Raw genomic sequence first — 21,930 nt, 5'->3', positions numbered from 1 at the left:
AATAAATTCTTTAATAAAAAATACTCCAGTTTAGGGCCAGGAGTTTGGCCTAATAGTAGAGTGTTTGCCTAACATGCACAAAGACCTGGGTTCGATTCCTTGGTACCACATACATAGGGAAAAAAAAGCCAGAAGTGGTTCTGTGATTCAAGTGGTAGAGCTCTAGCCTTGAGAAAGCCCAAGGGCAGTGCTCAGGCCCTGAATTCAAGCCAGGACTGGCAAAACAAATGAACAAACAAACAAACAAACAAAAAACACCTCAATTTTGTTTCTATCATTGATAATGTTTTTACCTTTTCCTCTAGAAATAACTTGAATAGACATTTGTTTTTCCAATCCTGGGGCTTGAACTCAGGGCCTGGGCTCTATCCTTAGACATTTTTTGCTCAAGGCTAGAACTGTTACTTGAACTATACAACACCACTTCCAGCTTTTTCTATGTATGTGGTACTGAGAAATGGAAACCGGATCTTTGTGCATGATAGGCAAGCACTCTATCACTAGGCCAAACTCTTGACCCAAGATTTTTTTTTAAATAGAGGAAAAAGCTGCAAATGGTTTGTGTATGTATAATTGGTGAAGTCTACCAGGCATGGGTGCCAGACAGCTTTGGGATGGGAAACAAAAGTTTGCTCAGAAACACAGTTCAGATGCATTCCAAGGAATCAACCCAGCTGAATGGAAACATACAAAGGCTAGGTGTCAATGGCTCACGCCTGTCATCCTAGCTACTCAGGAAACTAAGATGTGAAAAATCATAGTTCTTATTCAGCCCTGGCAGGAAAGTCTGTGAGGCTCTTATCTCCAACTAGCTACTTTTTAAAAATAACCTAAAATGATTTTGTGGCGCAAGGGGGTAGAACACTAGCCTTGAGCACAAAAAGTCTAAGGACAGTGCCCACATCCTGAGTTCAAGCCCTAGGATGAACACAAAAAGAAAAAGAAAAGGAAAGTCTGTGCGTTCTTTTACAAATGTGCAAATATTTGCACAGGATCGGTCACTATGTGAAAACCATTCCATAGTCATGTTGTGAGCTCCTACCAAGTGTCAAGCATTATTTAGTCAGTGAACTTGTACCTTACTGAGCTATTAGTTGGTGAACTTCTTTTATTGTCAATTCTTGCTTTTCATAAAGATTGTAACAACATTTATAGAGTTGTTATTTATGGTTTGGGGCTCAATGACAAAAATAAAACTAGCAGTATCTAAGTAGACAAAGACATAACCATTTTTTTCTATTTAAACTGGAAACATTATCTTAATCAAATCTGAAATGAATGGAGGCATCTTTCAGTCTAATTCCCTGATCAGATCCACAGTCAACTAAATTGTCTTCTACAGAAAACTTCAAAACCTCTGGCCTTTTCAGATAGGTTCTTGCGTTTTCTGCCTAGCCCAGCTTCAGAACTCTAACCTTCTACCTATGCTTCCTGCGGGGTTACAGGCTTGTACCACCATGCTCAGCTAGCCCTTCAGCTCTTGATTGACTTAAAATGACTTGCCTATTTATTAATATGTACATTGGGTTAGAATATTTCCACAATAAAGTGACCAGAGCTAAATACTTCCAGAAGCTCCTGATTAGTTTAAAATGTGTGGAGAAAAGAAATCCAGCATTTCTTGGCCTGGAATTTATTTGTTGACCAGTTAGTGAAACTTTGAAATAAATGTCGGATAAAATTTAATATCTCACTGGCTGAGTGTTTACAAGCTACCATCAAGTAGCTTTTGTGGTATACATATTGGAATAAACATTTATGTATATTTGAGTATACATGTGAATATAATATGATTATCTCCTGTTAATGACCAACTCTAATTTATATTTAGAACAGAAATGAACAAATATTTAGATAGTACAGTTTCTTAGGACACATTTTTATGGGGCTGTTTAATTAAATAAGGTTTCAGATCTTGATTAGAAGTACTTATATAACAAGGTACAAGTGGCTCATATGTGACCCTAACTGGCGGTTGACAGCCAGAGGATCACAGCTTGATGCTAACCTTGGCAGAAAAGCCCAACAGACTCCATCTGTAAAACAAGCAGCAAAAATGCTCAACTAAAGATGTGGCTCAAATGGTAGAGCCTCAGCTGAGCAAGCAGGAAGCCCTGAATACAAACAGCATTACTGAACAACAAGAAAGTAATAATACAAGAAGATTTGAGAAGTGCAGTAGACTTCATTCAAGGCAGTATCTTCAGCCATTCAGATCTGTCTGTCCTCTTTCCGCTGCCTCCTGTACAACTGGGATTACAGTCCCATTTGATCTTCTATACATTGCCCATCATAAGGCTTAAACATGGAATCTGATTTTGTTATCTGTGTTCACTGCAAGTGTTTCTTAGAGTTGATTAAGCAATTGACCGCAGTTTAAAAATAAAAAGCTCCCACTCTACTGATAATATTTTCTTTTTCTTTTTGACCTAGGAGCCTTGATTATAGTAGGAAGCTGAAAAATGTGAGTAGTTGAATTTCCCTTTCTACACTTATGTTCTTCTGACTTTGATATTCAAGTATTAATCGTAGCTACTTTCAGCATTTCACATATGCTTTGCAGGAACATGTCCTTTTTAAGAGTGCATGTATATCCCTGAAAGAATAATTAATAACTGTGCTACTGAACTAAAATCTTTAGATTGGAGGGGGCATTTCTCTTTCATGAGTTAAGTGCTCTATATAGAAATGTGTGCAGGTTGTGCTCTGTTTGTGATCCATGTTCTCAAAGCACACAGTGATGAGTCAACACAAAGCCTTTTTCTCTTTCCTTTCACACCCTGGATGGGTGATAAGACTGAGCAGCTGGGTAATTTATTATAGAAGATTTGAACATTGTTATACATGGCATGTATTTTTTAATTTTGCTTTAATTTCTGAGTTACTAGTACTTTCCTGCACCAGCTTTTTGTACTTAAATCTTTTCAAAAAATAAGTACATTAGTGTTTCTTTTGAATTTAAATTGAGGCCCAAGAGAAGTATCTTCCTTCAGAAAATAGAAAATTGGGTTGTAATCTATTTTATTTTGGGGGTACTTCCCAGTTGCTACTGTATTTGATTAATGTTCTTATTCCTCCTTTCTTTTTCTTCTTGTATTAACTAGGGATATGTGCCATTTTCACCTATAATTTTTGTACTTAATTCATTGATGTTTATACTGAGTTTGGGGCTTGAACTCTGGGCCTGGGTACTGTCCCTGAACTTTTGTGCTCAAGGCTTATGCTCTACCACTTGAGCCACTGCTCCACTTCTGACTTTTTGGTGGCTAATTGGAAGTAAGAATCTTACAGAGTTTCCTGCCTAGCCTGGCTTCGAACCTCAGTCCTCAGAATTCAGCCTCTTCAGTAGCTAGGTTTACAGATGTGAACCACTGGGGCCTAGCTCATCATAAAAGATTTAAGATTGAAACTTCATAATCTAAAACACAGCACAGTGTACCTTCTGTCCAACTCTGATAGCTTTCAGGACACCTTGTGCTTAACGTGCTCTAGTTATTTTATGGTTCTAGTTAATGTCCTCACATTTGGGATTGTCTCTTCTCTAGGAATTTATTTGTAGGCAATCAGTTAAGAACAGGCCTCCTGGACCTTTTGAAGGATTCATGATGTAAAAATTTCCCACAGCAGTAGGAAATGGAATCATATCCTAGCATGAATTCTCATAACCATATTTTGGGCTAGTAGCCAGCTGGCACCATATACCTGTATCATGTTGTCCAAAGCATTTTCTGACCTACCAAGTGGAAGAAGATACAGTAAGCCTGGTTGATACACTAAGATAGAATGAGAAAAAACAAGCTAAGCTTCTGCATGGCAGCGGGTCCCTATAATTCAGCTCTATGGAGTTGATCTTTGGCCAACTCCTGGTAGATTTTATTGAGGAGTCAATGTCAAGAGCATTTGCTTTTGTGAATGCTTCTTTGGAAAGGGAGAACAAAATTAATTTAGGACAGTAGCTTCTGACCCTGAATATTCATAGACATTCTTAAATATCCAAGGTTGTTTAATTGGTGACTGCTATGTCAAGGCCCGAAAAAAAAAAAAATTCTCATCTCAGATGAATGGAAATCACACGCTAGTCCAAAGGGAAAGCACGGCCGACCACATTGTTCATTGTGTTGGTTTCTTCTGACTTTAATGAAATATACTGTGTTGATCCTGTACTAGGAAGCACTAATCAACCTTTATCTTTCCTTTGGGATTTTTGCCATGTAGTTTTAGCAGAACCTCAAGTAAAATTTGGGGGCTTGCAAAAGCACCTTTCTCAAATAGCATGACAGTCTCTTCCGTTTGCTTGTCTACTTAATGATTCCAAAGAGTTTTCATAAAATGTTGCAGCTTAATCATGAAACCTATATAGTATGAAAAGAATTTTAGGGGATTTATTTTTACTTCCTGCTGTCTTAGAGATCAATTTGTCACAAGCTTGCTTTTCCTAAAATGAGTCTTACTCCACTGAATCATATTTGTGTTGTGTTGACTGAGACAGCATTGGGTTCTTATTAAAATGGTTTTGCATTTAATGGATACCTCAGGCACAGTGGTTTTGCAAATCAGTTCTTGCCTTTTGGCTTCCTGTTTCTGGAGCATTATTGATTTCCATGGTTAAGCATCTTTCTCTCCCTCCCTTCCTCCTTACTTCCGGAGGTGGTTTGTTTTTTTTTTTAATATAATTTTATTGTCAAGGTGATAAACAGAGGGGTTACAGTTACACATAGGGTACATTTCAAACATTGCTACTCTTCCCTCATCTTTCTACCACTTTCCCTCCCCACAACGCTGTACCCTAAGTTGCAAAGCTCATTTCCAGCATATTGTCTGTGAGTATCGATGGTGCATTGGTTCACTCTTTGTCCTTTGTCTCACCATTTTCTTCCCCTTTCCCTTCCCTAATTCAAATAAATATATATACAATACACTGGGCACCCAAACCAGATACCATGATAACAGCGGATAAACCATGGTGTGGTGGGGTGGGGGAGAGAAAGAGAAAAGAACTTTACATAGTACATTGAAAACAATCACCACAAAGAAAAACCTCTTGTTTCCATATTTTGTTCATTTCTCTTAGAATCATCTTATATGGTCAGCTATTAAGCTACTGTGATCCTAGGCGGTGCTTTTTTTTTTTTTTTTTGCCAGTCCTGGGTTTGAGCTCAGGGCATGAGCCCCATCCTTGGACTTTCTTCAAGGCTAGAGCTCTACCACTTGAGTAACAGCACCACTTCCAGCTTTTTTCTATGTATGTGGTCCCAAGGAATTGAACCTGGGTCTTCGTGCCTGCTAGGCAAGCACTCTACCACTAGGCCAAACTCCTGACCCAGGAGGTGCTTTTTAAAACTCTTATTTTTTTTGGGGGGGGGGTCAGGGGTAATTAATTGGAGATAAGAGTCTCAAGGACTTTTCTGTCTGACTGGCTTTGAACTGCAATTCTCAGATCTCAGCCTCCTGAATAACTATTCTTACAGGCATGAGGCCTGCCTAGGTCAAGGACCATTTATTATTATTATTAATTTACTTTATTGTTATTATAGAGGCGATTACAGAGGTTTTACAATTACATGAGTAGGGTAGTGAATACATTTCCTTTTGTACAATGTCTTCTGTTCCCCCATTCTCTCCCAGTCCCTCACTCCCATCTCCACCTGCATAGCTGTATGGTTCACGCTCATCATTATTCAATCAGCTCCAGTGCTGTACTTCTTCACCCTTTTTCCCTTGAGTTCTGTTCCTTCCTCACTCCCTTCCAAAGATGTACTCTTGAATACACCATATATAAGGTAAAAAAAAAAGACAGAATCATCAAAAACTGAAAACTAAAAAAGAAAGAAAAGGAAAAAAAGAGGTCTCTTGTTTCAGTATGTACATTATTTTAGATAAATATTTGGCAATTGCACCTTTTTATTTCTTTCCTCAGAGCATCCTCTTTTGTCTCACCGTATGTGAATATCTAGAATCCTGTATAATTTATCATATCCCAGTATATTTTAGATCTAATTTCTACATATCAGAGAGAACATGTGCTGTTTGTTTCTCTGACCTTGGCTTACCTCACTTAAAATGATTTGTTCTAGTTCCATCCATTTCCTGGCAAATGACATTTTATTTTTTCTTATGGCTGTGTAAAATTTCATTGTGTATTGGTACCACATTTTGGGGGGATCCACTCGTGTATTGTGGGGCATCTGGGCTGTTTATATATCTTGGCTATTGTGAATAGTGCGGCAGTGAACATGTATGTACAGGTGTTGTTATCATATCCTGACTCATGATGTCTAGGGTAGATGCCCAGGAGTGGTATGGCTGGGTCGTAAGGAAAGTCTATGCTTAGGGTTTTTGTTGTTGTTGTTTTTGGTTTTTTTTGCCAGTCCTGGCGCTTGAACTCAGGGCCTGAGCATTTGTCCTTGGGCTTTTTCAAGGTTAGAGCTCTACCACTTGAGCCATAGCATGATTTTCGGCTTTTTTCTATGTACGTGGTACTGAAGAGTAGAACCCAGGTCTTCGTGCATGCAAGGCAAGCACTCTACCACCAGGTCAAACTCCTGGGCCAAGTCTATGCTTAGTTTTGTGAAGAACTTTTTGACTGCTGCCCAGAGTGGTTGTCCTAGTTTACATTCCCATGAAGAGATTAAACATCATGCTTGAGAACAAATTCTCCTGTTCTTGTTCCTTGTGTTGTTTTGCAGGTTTTAGTTACCATTTACTGGCTGGGAAAAGCTGCTAACAGCTGTACTTCCTATAATGGAACCACACTGAACTTGAAGGAGTTTGAAGGATTGTTGGCTCAGATGCGAAAGGTAACATGGCTCTTCTTTACCCCTGGGGATTAGACAAGATGGGAGCGCAACCCATTTCCTGGTTTGAGGGTTGTCTCAGAGCCTTGTGATTGGGGTTGTATTGACCAAAAGTTTTCTGTACTCAGGAAATGACCATTTATCTATGGCTGATGTATTTGTCTTGTGTGGCTCACATCTCTTGGAACTTTGATACCCTTTGGAAAATGGGAGATCTGAGCTCCATCCCACTTTAAATCTAAAAAGTGCAAATGTGATCTGTCAATATATAGCTTGGTATGCCAAAGAGCTCAGAGCTTGAATTAAACAATGCAGTATTATACAAATGAATGGACGTGAACACTTGGCTCTGCACTTTCTGCCTAAAGGTCATCCTGCTTGCCCGTCAGGCATTGGTGTGGGTGAGGTGATGCCAGCCAAGTTCTTGCTGTGGCACCCACCCTGGCATCCACTCTGGACAGGGAATGAGAAAGTGGAAGCATTCTGTATTTGGTGGATATTTAGATGATCTGCAAAGCCAGACACATTATGCGCGGGTGCGCACGCGCGCGTGTGTGTGTGTGTGTGTGTGTGTGTGTGTGTGTGTGTGTGTGTGTGTGTGTGTGTGTGTGTGTGTGTGTGTGTGTGTGTTGGTACTGAGGCTTGAACTCAGGGCTTCCATTAGCTTTTTCTACAGGTTTTAGGTGGCCTATAAGTTTGGAGGGTGTAGAGCCTTGGGTCAAGCCTCTTCTATATCCTTTCCTTAAAAAGCCAGTTTTGTAGTGTTGCACCAAGTAGCTTGAGGCATATCACTTTTTTATGTGAGTGACTGCCCGCCTTTGTGGGAAACTAGACCCAAGGCACCTATGTATGGGACATAAGCAGAGGAGGAGGAAGAAGGAGAGTGTGAGTATGCAGTTGTGTCCTTAATTTTGAAATTTATACATGCGTGAGTAAAAAGTTGCACTTATAAGCACAGCTGATACTTTTATAGAACATTTCTGCATCGTGCATTTTTCTGAATGTTGTCCGTGTATGAACTCCATTAATGCTCCTAGCAGCGCTGTGGTACAGGTGGGACTACTTGTCCCATTTTGCAGATGAGGGCTTCCCAGGTGAAATTACTCCCTGAAGGTCACGTAGCTGATGTGGCATGGAGGGAGCCAGGAAGGATTTAAACCCATTGGCTTCTTGAACCATGCTTTTCCTTTTCTTTTTTTTTCTTTTCTTTTTTTTTTTTTTTTTTGCCAGTCCTGGGGCTTGAACTCAAGATCAGGGCACTGTCCTTGCTTTCTCTCAAGGCTAGAGCTCTACCACTTGAGCCACAGCACCAGCTCCAGCTTTTCCTATTTTTGTGGTACTGAGGAATAGAACCTGAGTCTTTGTGCATACTACCACTAGGCCAAACTCCCTGTCCCTGGAACCATGTTTTTATCCATTACCTCCCCTCTCATTTTTTTTTTGTCATATGTACGGTTCAGGGATCGAGTCATGAAGAACAGTGCAGCAGAGGACATAGCCTAGGTCTGCATTATCCATGCAAGAAGAACATATCGAGTAAAAAAGGAGAAGATTTCGGCGTGAAACAGTAACTGCACTGAATATGACTGAGTATTTTTCAGATTTTACCATTTGGAATTTGGAGAGACAAAATTATGTATTGGAATCACAACTTTGTTCCTTACTGTATGACTGGAAGTCACTTTATCTCTCTGGCTTTTCTTTTCTTTCTCTTATATAAACTCTGGATGGTGTAACCACAACATGTGTTGGGTGGTAATGAGGAATAAATAGCATGGTGTAAAAACAATAACAATAACAACAAAAAAACTCCACATATAACCTGGAACACATTTTAAAAAAAACATATCTAATCTTAAATACATATAGTAAGTGTTCATTAAAGTGAACTTCATTTCTTACCCAGTTGGCCTACTCTCCATAGATAAATAATTCATAATAAAAACTTGCATTTCCAAATCAATTAACTTTGAAACCATATCTAATTATGGTCTCTATTTTTCAGTGAATCTTAAGTTCTTCCTTTTTCCAGTTTTGGGGCCTGGCTTTTGTTCCAAGTCTGGGTAAACTTTTGCCCTGCCAGTAAATGACCTTAATTTCCATAACTGGAATGTCTGCCTCCCCCCTGGAGAAGGTCATGGGGGTTGTCCTCTGCCAGGCCAGTAGACAACCTATGATTCAAGGCATTAATCAGGTGGTCCTCTGTGTGGACGACGCAGAGATCTCTTCTCAGCTTGGCCCTTGTACTCTCTCCCACTCCCCTCACGTGATTCAAAAGCTGAGTGTGCTTGGTGGATTACAGCCACCTCCACCCCTCCTACCTCCCCCCCCCCCCCCCCCCCCGGGAATCAGGCTACAACGCCAGAAGCGGCCAGCATGGGCACTTCCTGCAAAACGCTGTCTCTCAGACATCTAGACCCCTTTCCAAAATTTATAATATGGAGAATATTCACTTATTTTTAAAATTTTTTTAATTCTATGGGGCATGCCAAGGGAACTTTGATGGTGAATTTGGGGAAATCCTCAAGATGACATGCCAAGTCTTTGCCCATGGGAGCATGTCCCTCTGCCAGGGGTATCCACAGAGTTTCAGCGACAGTCTGGAGGATATTAAATTGAGGTTTATCTTTGAGTGACTGGAGTTATTTTTGTTTTCGTCAGCCGGGGCTATTGTAATGAATGCTAAGACGCTGGCGGGAACAAGGCTTTTATTCTAATGCGAGGGTGAGGATGGCTTTGCCTGACCTTTCTCCTGCTGGAGTTTCAGTGTTTTAGTATGTGCCGCTTGTGCTGGAAAGAATTTATAATCACAGGCGGTCAAAGACAGCCATTGTTCTCCCTCCTCCCAACACGAGCATGTGGGTCAACTACAAGTGTTCTCAGCTCCCCCAGCGCCAAGAGCTGGCGGAGAGCAAGAGCATGCCTGGATTTTTCTGAGGCATCAGGAAAAGCATTTTGCATATTTTTCATTGCTTTTTTTTTTTTCCTCCCAAAGACAGCCCCCTTTCAGATCAGGAATTTCCCTCCAAGGTAACAGGAGATGGATACTCGCTGCTCCAGGATTTGCCAGCGTTGATTGGGCTGCACAAAAAACAAATGTTGCCTGCATTTGCCGGGTAGCTAGCATATTCAGGAACAGTTTGGGAGGCTACACGAGGGACTGGCGTCTCCCGGATAGACATGCAGTGATGGATCCTGAAAGACAGGTCAAGCTTAAGGTTTCCCCCCATTTCTATGTTCACTAACTATTGTATTCTTAGGAATTCCAATTCTATGTTCCTTTATTCTTAGTTCCTTTGCTTATTATTTCTCTCCCCTCCTTTTCAACATTAAGGAGTATGAGTTACTGGGGGCTTTGTTGTTGTTGTTGTATATACAGTGCACACAATTTTCTGATTGGGTAAATGTAACAGAAGATTGATGGTATGCCTTGACCAGGTTAAACCTTTTGCAGTTGCCTTCCGAGTTGATTTGATATGCAGGATTCTGTTTGTCTTTTTGAAAGCTGACAGTACAGGCTCTTGATCTATTGCAGAAAAGTCTGTAATGGTTTATTCTTTGGACAGGAGACGGATGACATTGAGAGTCCTAAACGCAGCATCCGAGACAGTGGCTACATCGACTGCTGGGATTCCGAGCGCAGCGACTCACTCTCCCCGCCTCGCCACGGCAGAGATGACTCCTTCGACAGCCTGGACTCGTTTGGCTCCCGCTCCCGGCAGACCCCTTCTCCAGATGTAGTGCTCAGGGGAAGCAGTGATGGTAGGTTGGAGCCCTCATAAAGGACATGGCTTGCAATGAATCATTAACAGTGGGGGAGGGGGCTTTGATTGCAGATAGAGATGGGGTGCTGGCAAGGCAGAACACCATTTCCACCTGGCTGGAGCCTGGTAAGTCTATAAACTGGTATAGGAGAGGAGAAAAAAAAACACCCTTTTTGACTGATGTGTCTCCTACTTCTCAGAATTTTGGTTGGCTTTGCCAGTAGTTTATTGAGCACAGCCTCAGTGAGCCTATCTTCAGTTGGAAAATGTGTTACGTCATTCCTCCCTTGGTCTGCCATGAATCAGGACACCGTGCAGACCGTGAGCTCATAAAGTGTGCTCAAGTTTATACACTCGGGCTAGGAGGAAGGGAGATGTTTAGTGAGTGCCACGCTGGGTAAGTGAAAACGGATCAACTTCTAATGAACTGGAAATGCGCTACAAACATCTCAGAAAGTTCTGAAGCCTGAGAGTGTGTTACTTTATAGACACTTCTTTTTTTTTTTGTAATCTCTTTGATGCTCAGGATACCTGAACCTAGCACCCCACACAAGGAAGGCAGGTGGCCTTTAATATATGGATCGTAGCCCAGGCCTGCCTGTTTGCCTAAGGGCTGCTGGGTTGGATTGAAATCCCGTGCATTCTCTATCACCTGTATGGAATGATCATTTTAAAAAAATAAAATAGATGGCCATGTAACGTGATATAAATTTAACACCTACTTTTTAGAAGCTGTTGGCCTTTGTACTTTTAGGAAAGTGGCTTGGATCTACACGTATAAACAAATGGAAAGATATCGAGGCTGTTGGGAAATTTTTGTTTTGTGTAGGTGAATACTATTGCTCGTTGGATGGTAATTTGTATGCATGTACTGATTCCAAAATTATCTTTAGTAGCTAAAATATCTCTTTTAGGTATAAAATTCTATGCTGCTAAAATACTTGGGTATTTCCTGTGTGCAGGTTCTGGCATGGCATAGAGTATCTCAGTTATTCACAAATCTCGGATATGCACAGCATCTCACTCTAGGAAACACTTCGCATCCCTGTTTTATAGTTTTGCCTTTAAGAGTTTAGGTAACTGCCCTAAGATTTCTTAAGGAACAAGAATTAGCATATCAATACCAGCTTCAAGAAGTGTGCTCTTAAATTTAATTCTTAGGCTGTTAAGCCTAATTCACTCACACTTCTTTGTCTTAACCTAATAGATGTTTTGTTTTAGAATGGCTCAAATTAATACTTTTGTTTAGGACTTATATTTGCTAGTACATGGATTCGCCTGAGGGCCACATGTTATGTGACTCCTAAAGAATTCCATGGTATATTGTGAGCTGCTTGAAAAACATTTCTACAATTTTATTTGACATCTTAAGTACCACTCTCAATACTACAAGTTAAACACCAAGCCCATGATCTAATTAGGCTTTCACATATAATCAAATATAAGTTTGCCTTTATGAAATGCATCTTAGTCAAAATACTTCCCCATACTGTTCCCATTTTTTAAGTGCTTTTTGTTTCACCCTGTCTTTTTTTTAATACTGGTAATATATCTACATTAGCAGTTTACTACCAGATGGGTTATTCTGTCACTGGCTTTGAGGGGTTCAGAATTTATAATGAAGGACATCTTGAAGGGATTTGAGATGGTGATTACTAATATTATACTAATATGTACCAAGGCATAATTTAGTTTTCAGCAATTAAGACTGATAAGCTGGAGTCTGTTTATAAATGTTTTCTCCATTTAAAGAATTACATGGGATTAGGCTCTACAAAACACCATTATGGGAAAGCATCTTACACAGATTGCACCAATCAACTTGATACCTTAGGGCTTGTCTTCCTCTAAACTAATCAAGACCTGGTAAGTGAAAGAAAGAAAAAAGAAAACATTATTTTAATCTGCCTTTTAAAAATGCAATATAATCTTGGCCAGATTTATGGTGGAATTCACAAGAGTTTATGGCAATTTTTTAAATGATGCTAATCAAGAAGATGGCTAGGCCTAATAAACAGCCCCAAATCACAACCAGTTAGGAGAGGTCTTTCCTTGATATTCTTCAACTCATTTGGGTCAGTATGGACAGCTTTCATTTGATAATTATTGGTACCCACTAGCCTATTCCAAAGACAGTCTAGAGCCACACGAAGATAGAAGGCTCGTTAGGCTGTGGTAGTACACTCAGCCTTCCAGGTAGAAATGCCAGGACCCCCTGGGTTGATTCAGCCAACCTGTCTTGCTGGCTGGGCGCCCACATCCTTCTTCCCCTTTATTAGCCTCCTCTGAGAGGCCACTTAGTGGAAATACAAAACTTTTCCGTTCAGTTGCATTAAATATTAATGACCATGTTTCATAAACATGATCTGTTGTGTGGGGTGGGGTGGGACAGGATCTCACTATGTAGCTCAGACTGCCTAGGAATTTGGTACATTGGCAAGGCTGGCCTTTAGCAGATCCTCTGTCTCCCCTCCCAAGTGTTGGGATTATAGGCATGGGTTACCATACTCAGTGAGTATTCTTACATTATTCAGAAAAGAGGAGTTAAAAAAGCAAAAGAAGGAATGAGTAACATTGAAGGGCTTGAGGAAGAATAAATAATGTGTGTGGCAAAGATATGTAAAGAAAGAGAGGAAACAGAAGGAAGGGAGGTGGAGGAAAGGAGGAAGGAAGGAAGGAAGGAAGGAAGAAAGGAAGGAAGGAAGGAAGGAAGGAAGGAAAGAAGGAAGGGTCAGACTCTAAGAAAGCAATATCATCATCATTGCATTTTCCTAACTTTGGCTATACATAAAGAAACCACACTAGTTCATCCTTGTTCACAGGATGAAGTAAAACCCAAATCTTGGCTTTAGATAAGGCAAACTCTACTATTCACAGAAGGCCTGTGTGCCAGCCAGCTTCTTCCTGGGTGCTTTGTTTCCTCTCATTCAAGCTCCAGGACATCCCAGGAGGGCACTTGTTTCCTCTCTGTGTATCCTGGGAGGACTGAGGATGCAAGAGGCCACACTCTAACTCCATAAAACTACACAGTATTTCAACCGAGTCAAGTTTTTGCAAGTGAACATTTTTTTTTTTGCCAGTCAGTCCTGGGCTTTGAACTCAGGGCCTGGGCACTGTCCTTGGACACATTTTGCTCAGGGCTAGCACTCTGCCACTTGAGCCACAGCACCGCTTCCAACTTTTTCTGTATATGTGGTACTGAGGAATCGAACCCAGAGCTTTGTGGATGCTAGGCAACCAGGCCACACTCCCAACCCCTGCAAGTGAATGTTTCTTAAAATCTCTGTTTAAGACATTTGTCAGAAAATAACTGTAGTGGGGGAAGCAGTGTATTTCCATGTTAAACAGTACATTTTGAGACTTTAATTTAGGATATATGATCATATGCTCTAGATATATATACCAACCAAGGTTCATGGATTATAAGATTTTAGAACTGAGGAACCTGAAGCAACTCAAATCCATTACTATGCTTTTAACACTATCTCTAGCTAGGACACCCTAAGGAGAGGATCTTTACCCAAAAGTGCCTTAAAGGGAAGGCCTTAGGAGTCTGGAGGACAGACACTGAATTCCCAAAGCTGTCTCCAACCAGCTGTGGGACTTGGGCTTCTCTGAGTTGCTTCTACATTTATAACACAGGGTGACTATCTGGTGGAGAAATAAATTTTAAATCTTCACCAGGCACAGTGATATGTGCGAGTTGCAGGAGGTTCTAAACATTTCACTTTGACACTGAGACAGAGACATTTGTGAAGACTTATGGAAGCCAGGTGCTGTTGGCTCACACCTGTAATCCTAACTACTCAGGAGGCTGAGTTCTGAGGATCCTGGTTCAAAACCAGACCAGACAGGAAAGTCTGTGACTTTTCTCTCCATTGACCTGCCAAAAATGTGGGAGGTACAGCTATGATTGATGTGGCATAGCCTTGAGAAAAAAAAAAGAAAAGAAAAAAGCAAGGACAATGCCAAAGCCCTGAGCCCTGAGTTCAAGCCTTAGGATCAGTACAAGAACAAAAAATATAACATGAAAGACTTGTGGAAAGGGGATTGAGTAGTGAATCAGATACTAACAAAATCATGAAATAGTCAAAATTGCAGTAGGAAGACTGAAAGCAAGTGACATGAATAATTTATTTGGTGAATATTTCATGTACAACAATGAACAACTTGTTTATGGCCAGTGCTTTTTAAACCTTTATGTCCTTTTAAAAGCTATTATATTGGGGCTGGGAGTTTGGCCTAGTAGTAGAGTGCTTGCCTATCGTGCATGGAGCCCCGGGTTCAATTCCTCGGTATCCCATACATACACAAAAGCTGGAAGTGGTGCTGTGACTCAGTGGTAGAGTGCTAGCATTGAGGAAAAAGCCCAAGGACAGTGCTCAGGCCCTGAGTTCAAGCCCCAGGACTGGCAAAAAAAAAAAAAAGGAAAAAAGAAAGAAAAGCCATTATATCATTTAATATCCAGGGAAAATGATTTCATTCCCATTTTACAGGAAAGGACAGTCAAATGTGTTAGACAAGGCTAGCAACCCACAGCTCACTTCTGACAGAACGAAAGTATGAAAACATAAGTTGGCCGCAATAGTTACCCCCTAGCGCCAAATGTGGAATTCATCATTTTATATAGGACCCATTCTCCCAGCAATCCTATGAATCAGGTGACACTAATATCTTTCTTTTACACACTGGAAAATTAAAGTTTAAAGTGGTGAGTAACATGCAACGCCTCATTGCTACAGAGACTAAATGAGCAGCAGAACTCAAAATGAAACAGATTCTAACTTTACATCTCACCCTATGCTATTTGCCATGCTGCCCTTGGCTTTTTGTTGAAGGCTCTTGCCTTGAGTTTCTTTTATCAACAGAATTAAATGCCATGTTAATACTCTCCTGGATTAAAATTTCTCCATCATCATTAAAGTGGTGGCTATTTATTCAATCCTGATTGTCTTAATGACAGCTTCACTCTAATGGACCTTAGACATTGTATGAGATAAGACTTGGGCAACAAGAATATCATTGAATTATTGGTGCTGTTACCCACCCGAATGCCGCTGTAGTGGCAGTGAGTGCATTCGCATTATCCAAAATGCTCTTGAAGAAAACCAATGCAGTTACTTGATCTCAGAGAATCTACGGATGCCTCCCGGGAACAAATGTGCCCAGCATTGTAAAAACTATGTAGTACTCGTTCTTATAGCAGGGGATAGAAATATAATACAGGAGAAGGCAGATACTAAGACGATAGGAATCATAGGAAGAAAAGTTTGCAGCTAAGCCAGGCACAATGGCTCACACTTATAATCCTAGCTACTCAGGAGGCTGAGATCTGAGGATCTCAGTTCAAAGCCAGTCCAGACACTCAAGTCCATGAGACTATTATGTCTAAGCAATCAATGGAAAACTGGAAGTGGTGCTGTGGCTCAGGGGTAGGGTGGTAGCCTTGAGCTGAAGAGCTCAGGAACAGCGCCCAAGCCAGAGTTCAAGCCCCATGACTGCGAAGAAAAAAAAATGTTTACATCCAGCTATGGAGATGGCAGGAAACTATGCTATCACTTTTGGAGGGCAAATCATTGGTGTCATCTAGTTGGTCCCTGTTCTGAACTCCTGTTGCTCTTCTATGTCTGTGCTCCTTTTTGCAACTTAGATCCTCTAGGTATTTTGGGGTTGGGTTAAAGACACCTCAAAGATGGGCCGAGAGTTTGACCTAATGGTAGAGTGCTTGCCTAGCATGCACAAAGACCTGGGTTCGATTCCTCAGTACCACAGACATAGAAAAAAGCCAGAAGTGGTAGAGCTCTAGTCTTGATAAAGTCCAAGGACAGTGCCCAGGTCCTGAGCTCGAGCCCAGGACTGGCCAGAAAAAAAAAGATACTCAAAGACCCAAGTCCTGTTGATTCTGATATGTCAGAACCAACATATGGTAGCTGCTCATTAAAGACTTCCACTGGAAACTGATAGGTTTTTTTCTTTGAGAGTTGCAAATCCATTACCCTTTATAATTGCAAACAGAGTTGGGCTTACCTTATTGCTATTTAAAAAAATTAGGGCTTATGTTTTGTTTATTTTTATTGAAATTGAGAGCTGTCCCCCAAATAGACTAATTTAGATTGATATTTGTTTTGTTGTATCGATGATTGGTTGAGGCTTGAACTCAGAGCCTGAGCACTGTCCTTGAGCTTCTTTTGCTCAAGGCTATTCCTCTACCACTTGAGTCCCAGCACCACTTCCAGCTTTTTCTGGGTATGTGGTGCTGAGGAATGGAACCCAGGGCTTCCTATATGTTAGGCAAGCACTCTACCGCCACGTCACATTCCCCGCCATGGTCTTTCTACCTGGGCCTTAAGCTGCCCAGCTTCAAGCTCCCGCACAGACCAACACACACCTGACTTCTTGTCGACTGAGCAAGGGCCTTGCTAACTTTTACCCAGCATGGCAGGAAACCATGATTCTCTTTTTTTTTAATTTATTTTTTTTATTGTAATTAGTAAAAGGGTTACATGATATTTGCCAGATAGAAGGTGCTTTAATTCACATACATTGATACCCTTTCACATGTCTTGGTACCGGTTTCCCTCCCCCCCCCACACCCCCCACCTGTCTTGGTTTTCCCCCCCTTCCCTATCAAATTTCAAATATCCAAATACAAATAAATTCAATATATCAGATAACAAAGTGAGATACTATACCAATATGGAATAACCAAGGGACAGCAAAGGAGATGAGAGACAACATAGTACATTAAGGACAACAATCATTCATCATATGGCTTTTGAAACCATGATTCTCTTAAGTAGTGGGGCTGACAGGCCTGAAACCTGCAGACTTGGCCACATGCCTCCATCCTATGGCGCTGCCACCCGCCACTTGGCTTGCTCGCCCTGTGCCCTACACCAGCGTCCATCCTCTCTCCCCAGGGAGAGGAAGTGACTCCGAATCCGACTTGCCTCACCGTAAGCTGCCGGATGTGAGGAAGGATGACATGTCTGCCAGACGGACTTCCCACGGAGAGCCCAAGTCAGCAGTGCCTTTCAACCAGTACCTCCCCAACAAGAGCAACCAGACGGCCTACGTGCCCGCTCCTCTGAGGAAGAAGAAGGCCGAGCGAGAGGAGTACCGCAAGAGCTGGAGCACCGCCACCTCCCCCCTAGGTGGGGAGAGGCCCTTCAGGTATGCCCCCAGTTGCCCCCTGCCTGGGGAAGCTGAATGCCAATGTGTTAGGACTCTAATGTGGGGGTGGACAGGACAGAGCCTTGCAGGGCTCTGCAAGATAAATAGCAGCCTCCAGAAGGTTCTCGGAGCACAGGTGCAAGGTTGAAAATTGTTCATCTCGCACAATCTCCCTGTGTAAGTATGCATTTCTTCGTTCTGGAAATGTTTATTGAGCATCTACTATGTACCGGGTTCTTCTTTATAGGATTTGGGGACCCCATGGTAAAGAGCACAATCTACTTGTACCGTCTCTAATTTTCTATCCAATATACGTTTTGGTTAGAAGTTTTGATTATTGCCAAGTCTGAGTGGTTCACGCCTATAATCCTAGTTACTCTGGAGACTGAGATCTGTGAATTGCAAAGCCAGCCAAGGCAAGAAAGTTTGTGAGACTCTAAACCTCCAATTAATCAGCAAAAATACAAAATTAAAAATAAAAAAAAATAAGCTGAAAATGGAGTTGTGGCTCAAGTGATAGAGTGCTAACCTTGAGCACAAAAGCTCAGGAACTGTGCCCAGGCCCTGAGCTCAGGAGTGGCAAGAAAGGAAGAAAAAGAAGGAAGGAAGGAAGGAAGGAAGGAAGGAAGGAAGGAAGGAAGGAAGGAAGGAAGGAAGGAAGGAAGTTTTAATTGTTGGTCAAAACTTAAAAGTGGGGCTGGGCATGTGACCTAGTGGTAGAGTACTTGCCTAGCATGCACGAAGGCCTGGGTTCTATTCCTCAGTACCACATATATAGAGAAAGCCAGAAGTGGCACTGTGGCTCAAGTGACAGCACGCTAGCTTTGAGCAAAGTGTCCAAGGAACAGTGCTCAGGCCCTGAGTTCAAGCCCCGGGACTGGCAAAAAACAAAACAACAACAACAAAAACTTTAAAAGTTTACCTCTTCTGGGGAGGGGGAGTCTTTTCTAGACCAAGTTCAGCAGAGCTAACTACCCCTGTTTACCGTGTGAGATATTGTATTCCTGAACAAATGGCTTCCTCTGATTGTCTTCGCATCCCCACCTCACCTGGCGTGCTCTGGCTTGTCTAGAGTGCAGGTGGTATGGGCGTGGCTGGGGAATGCACGTGTGTACCTCAGGCCAGCTCTCTCGCCTGGGCGAACCATAGTCTCCTCCTCACTAGCTATCCTGAAACCATAGAGGAGGAGGGAAGTGAAGTGGGGTCTCCTGCTGAAGAAGACTCAGTGGGCCCAGTGGGCCCTGCCAGTGGGTTACCACCAGCTCCCCACTGCGGGGAGGAGCCGCTCCCCTCCCAGGTGGCAGCCCGGGCTCCAGTTCCCAAGCTGGATGATGACAAAGACAAGATGGAGATCCAGAAGCGCAGGAGACTGGAGCGAGCTGGAATCAAGGTCATGCCTGCTGCGCAGCGCTTTGCCAGGTTAGCTGTGCTGGCCCAGGGCAGCCAGGCTGGCCTTCTGCACGTGTGCAGGTCTGGGATAGATCTAGCCCGTGGGACTTACTGCTTTCTCCTGCTTCCTGCTTGCCCATCTTGTCACCCCTCCCTTGGCTGCTTCCAAGGGACACAGCCAGATGCTGGCCTTTGCAGAGGGCCGGGCTCTGCTGAGGCCTGGGCTTTCCCGCTACTGGCTGATGGACTAGACCTGGCTGGTATTGTAATTGTTGTTTTCCAGCTGTGGGATTTCCCTCGCAATAACTTTTTATCTTTCTGTTGTTGTTGACTTGTTGATTTGCATATGCTTCCTAAATGGCTCATTATCGCACCTCACATGTCAGAAGAAATACAGTGTTTGAAATGGAGAGTACCTCTTCAGGAAGATTTTAAAATCCTCTTTGTCTCAAGGGTTTAGTAAGAAGATAGAATTTATTTATCTCCTTCTTTGCTAAGGCATGTTGATTTAGAAACAAAGAATGGAATAATGATTCCTTTTCATGGAACAAAGGCACAAATCTATAATAGTGGGAGTCTCCTTTGGCCTGTGAGTTGAAGACCATCAACAATCAAAGGAAACCATAATTCTGGGTTAATTTTTCTCCTGCCATAACCACAATGATCTTTCTAATGGACAGTAGCAGCCAGCATTCATAGGACAGTAAGCACACATTTTAATTTGACACTTAAAATTCCTTTACTTCTTGCTAGTCCATTTAATTCTCAAAGGCAGGGTGGTGTACTGATTTTTCAGAACAGAAGACAGGGTGGGTGATTGTCAGTTTTTGCAGAGATACTCCACCTGACTGGGTTGCTAGGTTCAGAGGTTTCCACTATAACACCAGATGTGCCTTCCGTGTCCCTAAACAGAACATTGTTCATTTGTCTGTACTTGGTGTGGTCATTTCTGGGGACTAGGTCTTAACTCTGAAGTATTTGGGATCGACTTAAATGGATTCATCCTGGAATAGTTTTGTATTGATGTTAAAAAGAGAAATTCAGGGCTGGAAGTTTGGCCTAGAGTGAGTGCTTGCCTAGCATGCACGGAGACCCAGGTTTGATTCCTCAGTACCACAAACAGAAAAGGCCAGAAGTAGCACTGTGGCTCAAATGGTAGAGCCCTAGCCTTGGAGAAAGCCCAAAGATGGTGTTCAGGCCCTGAGTTCATGCCCCAGGACTGGCAAAAAAAGAAAAAAAAGAAACCCAAGACTCTACCTCTTTTTTATCCTGTGGTAGCTCACAGATAACTATGCCTGTTCTAGAAATGTATGTGCTTCTAGAAATTCTCAACAAAAAGCATGCTTGTGTTACAGGCAGCTTTCTGAAATAATAATGAGTACTACTGGAGAATCTTTAAAAAAAATAAAAACCAAAACACACAGATATTCTGGAAATTAAATTCAAGATCTTGTCAGAGATTATTTGTTTTACATCTAGAAGATTCTCTTGTATCAGAGACCAAGCAAGTTGATGAGAACAAAAATGAATAATATTCTTCACCGTGAACTATTTTTAGTCTTCTCTTTTTTCTCAAAGACTCAGATATAGTAAGAGTATTAATAAGTTATATAGACAAAACTAGGGATTTATTTAGAATATTTTAATTTATGTATCTTTGATAATCCATATCTCTATTTTTAAAAATCACACCTGTGAAATTGTTAAGCTAAAGTTTCCCATAGACACCATCAGTTTTAAGAATCTCTAGCAGAGCAAGAAGCCTTGTAGGAAGTTTCTTGAAGCTTATTGGTCTAACACAGGAAGACAGATGTAGAAAAATGGAGTATTAAGCACGGTGGAAAAATTTAAAAATATATTCTCTGATACTTCATTAACTGGGAGGCATATTTCCTAATAAACATTGAGCTCTTCTATGACAAATCCCATTCACTTAGCAAATGTAGTTGAAAATATAGTTCTGATGGTTGGATATAATATTTCTATGGTCATTTTTGCCCCCATTCATGTTTCTTGTCATCTCTCTTAACTTTGACCTATTTCATCCAAAAGAACTCCAGCAAGTCATATTTGCAGGTCAGTGGGTATCATACCACTTTTAGAACTGGATTTGAGTTTGGGTCCGTTATGTATCTTCCCAGAGAAGTGTTCAATAACAAAAACAACAGAGTGGTTTCAGTCATCCAGTTTTTTTTTTCAGCTGTCCAGAGACAAATTTTTTTTCAGCTCTTAGTTCACTCCTGGAAGTTTTATACAAACCATGCCACCAGCCTGGTATGACTATGTTTTCACCACTTAACTTTTGGCAAGCCACAATTGAGTTGAGAGTCATTCTAAGTTTATCCCCATTTGGGGTCCTGCTTTTAATGTGGCAGAAAGTTGCTTAACTGGAATGCAATGCATAGCATGAAGCATTCTAGCTGTCTGGAAAATAAGAATATAAATCACTAAAATATGCCAATGTCTCTCAAAGCATTTTAACCTTGGCCTCCTGTTTTGACATCCAGCTGGATCCTGGCCAGTACATTTTTGAATCCAAAAATGAATCCAATGAGAGGTCCAACCAAGCTAGTTTCAATCTCCTTCTCCCTCTCCTTCTTCTTCTCTTCCATCTTTCTGTATTGGGCTTGAACTCAGGGCCTCATACTCTTAGTTTTTTGTTCAAGACTACCACTTGAGCCACAATTCTAGGAACAGCTTTTCTGATGTTTAATTGGAGTTAAAAGTCTCTAGCCAGGCTGGTTTTGAACTATGATCCTCAGAACTCAGCCTTCTGAAAAATTGGAATTACAAGCATGAGCCCCTAGTAC

At 41.6% G+C, this 21,930-nt stretch overlaps 1 protein-coding gene across 1 annotated transcript in view; it reads left to right on the top strand.

The window, feature by feature from the left end:
- The window catches only part of Limch1 (LIM and calponin homology domains 1), a 292,070-nt gene that overhangs the window by 205,848 nt on the left and 64,292 nt on the right, over positions 1-21,930 (top strand). Inside the window, exons 5-9 of the mRNA XM_090343161.1 lie at positions 2,434-2,464; positions 6,687-6,797; positions 10,361-10,556; positions 17,479-17,731; positions 18,896-19,150. Of these exons, the coding sequence (XP_090199287.1) occupies positions 2,434-2,464; positions 6,687-6,797; positions 10,361-10,556; positions 17,479-17,731; positions 18,896-19,150 (846 nt within the window). The remainder of the gene's footprint in view (positions 1-2,433; positions 2,465-6,686; positions 6,798-10,360; positions 10,557-17,478; positions 17,732-18,895; positions 19,151-21,930) is intronic.

This window comes from Megascapheus bottae, chromosome 13 (genome assembly GCF_031878675.1).
Source record: "Megascapheus bottae isolate mThoBot1 chromosome 13, mThoBot2.hap1, whole genome shotgun sequence".
Classification (NCBI taxonomy): domain Eukaryota; kingdom Metazoa; phylum Chordata; class Mammalia; order Rodentia; family Geomyidae; genus Megascapheus; species Megascapheus bottae.
Note: the sequence above shows the minus strand (reverse complement) of the source record. Positions and strands in the feature narration are given on the sequence as shown.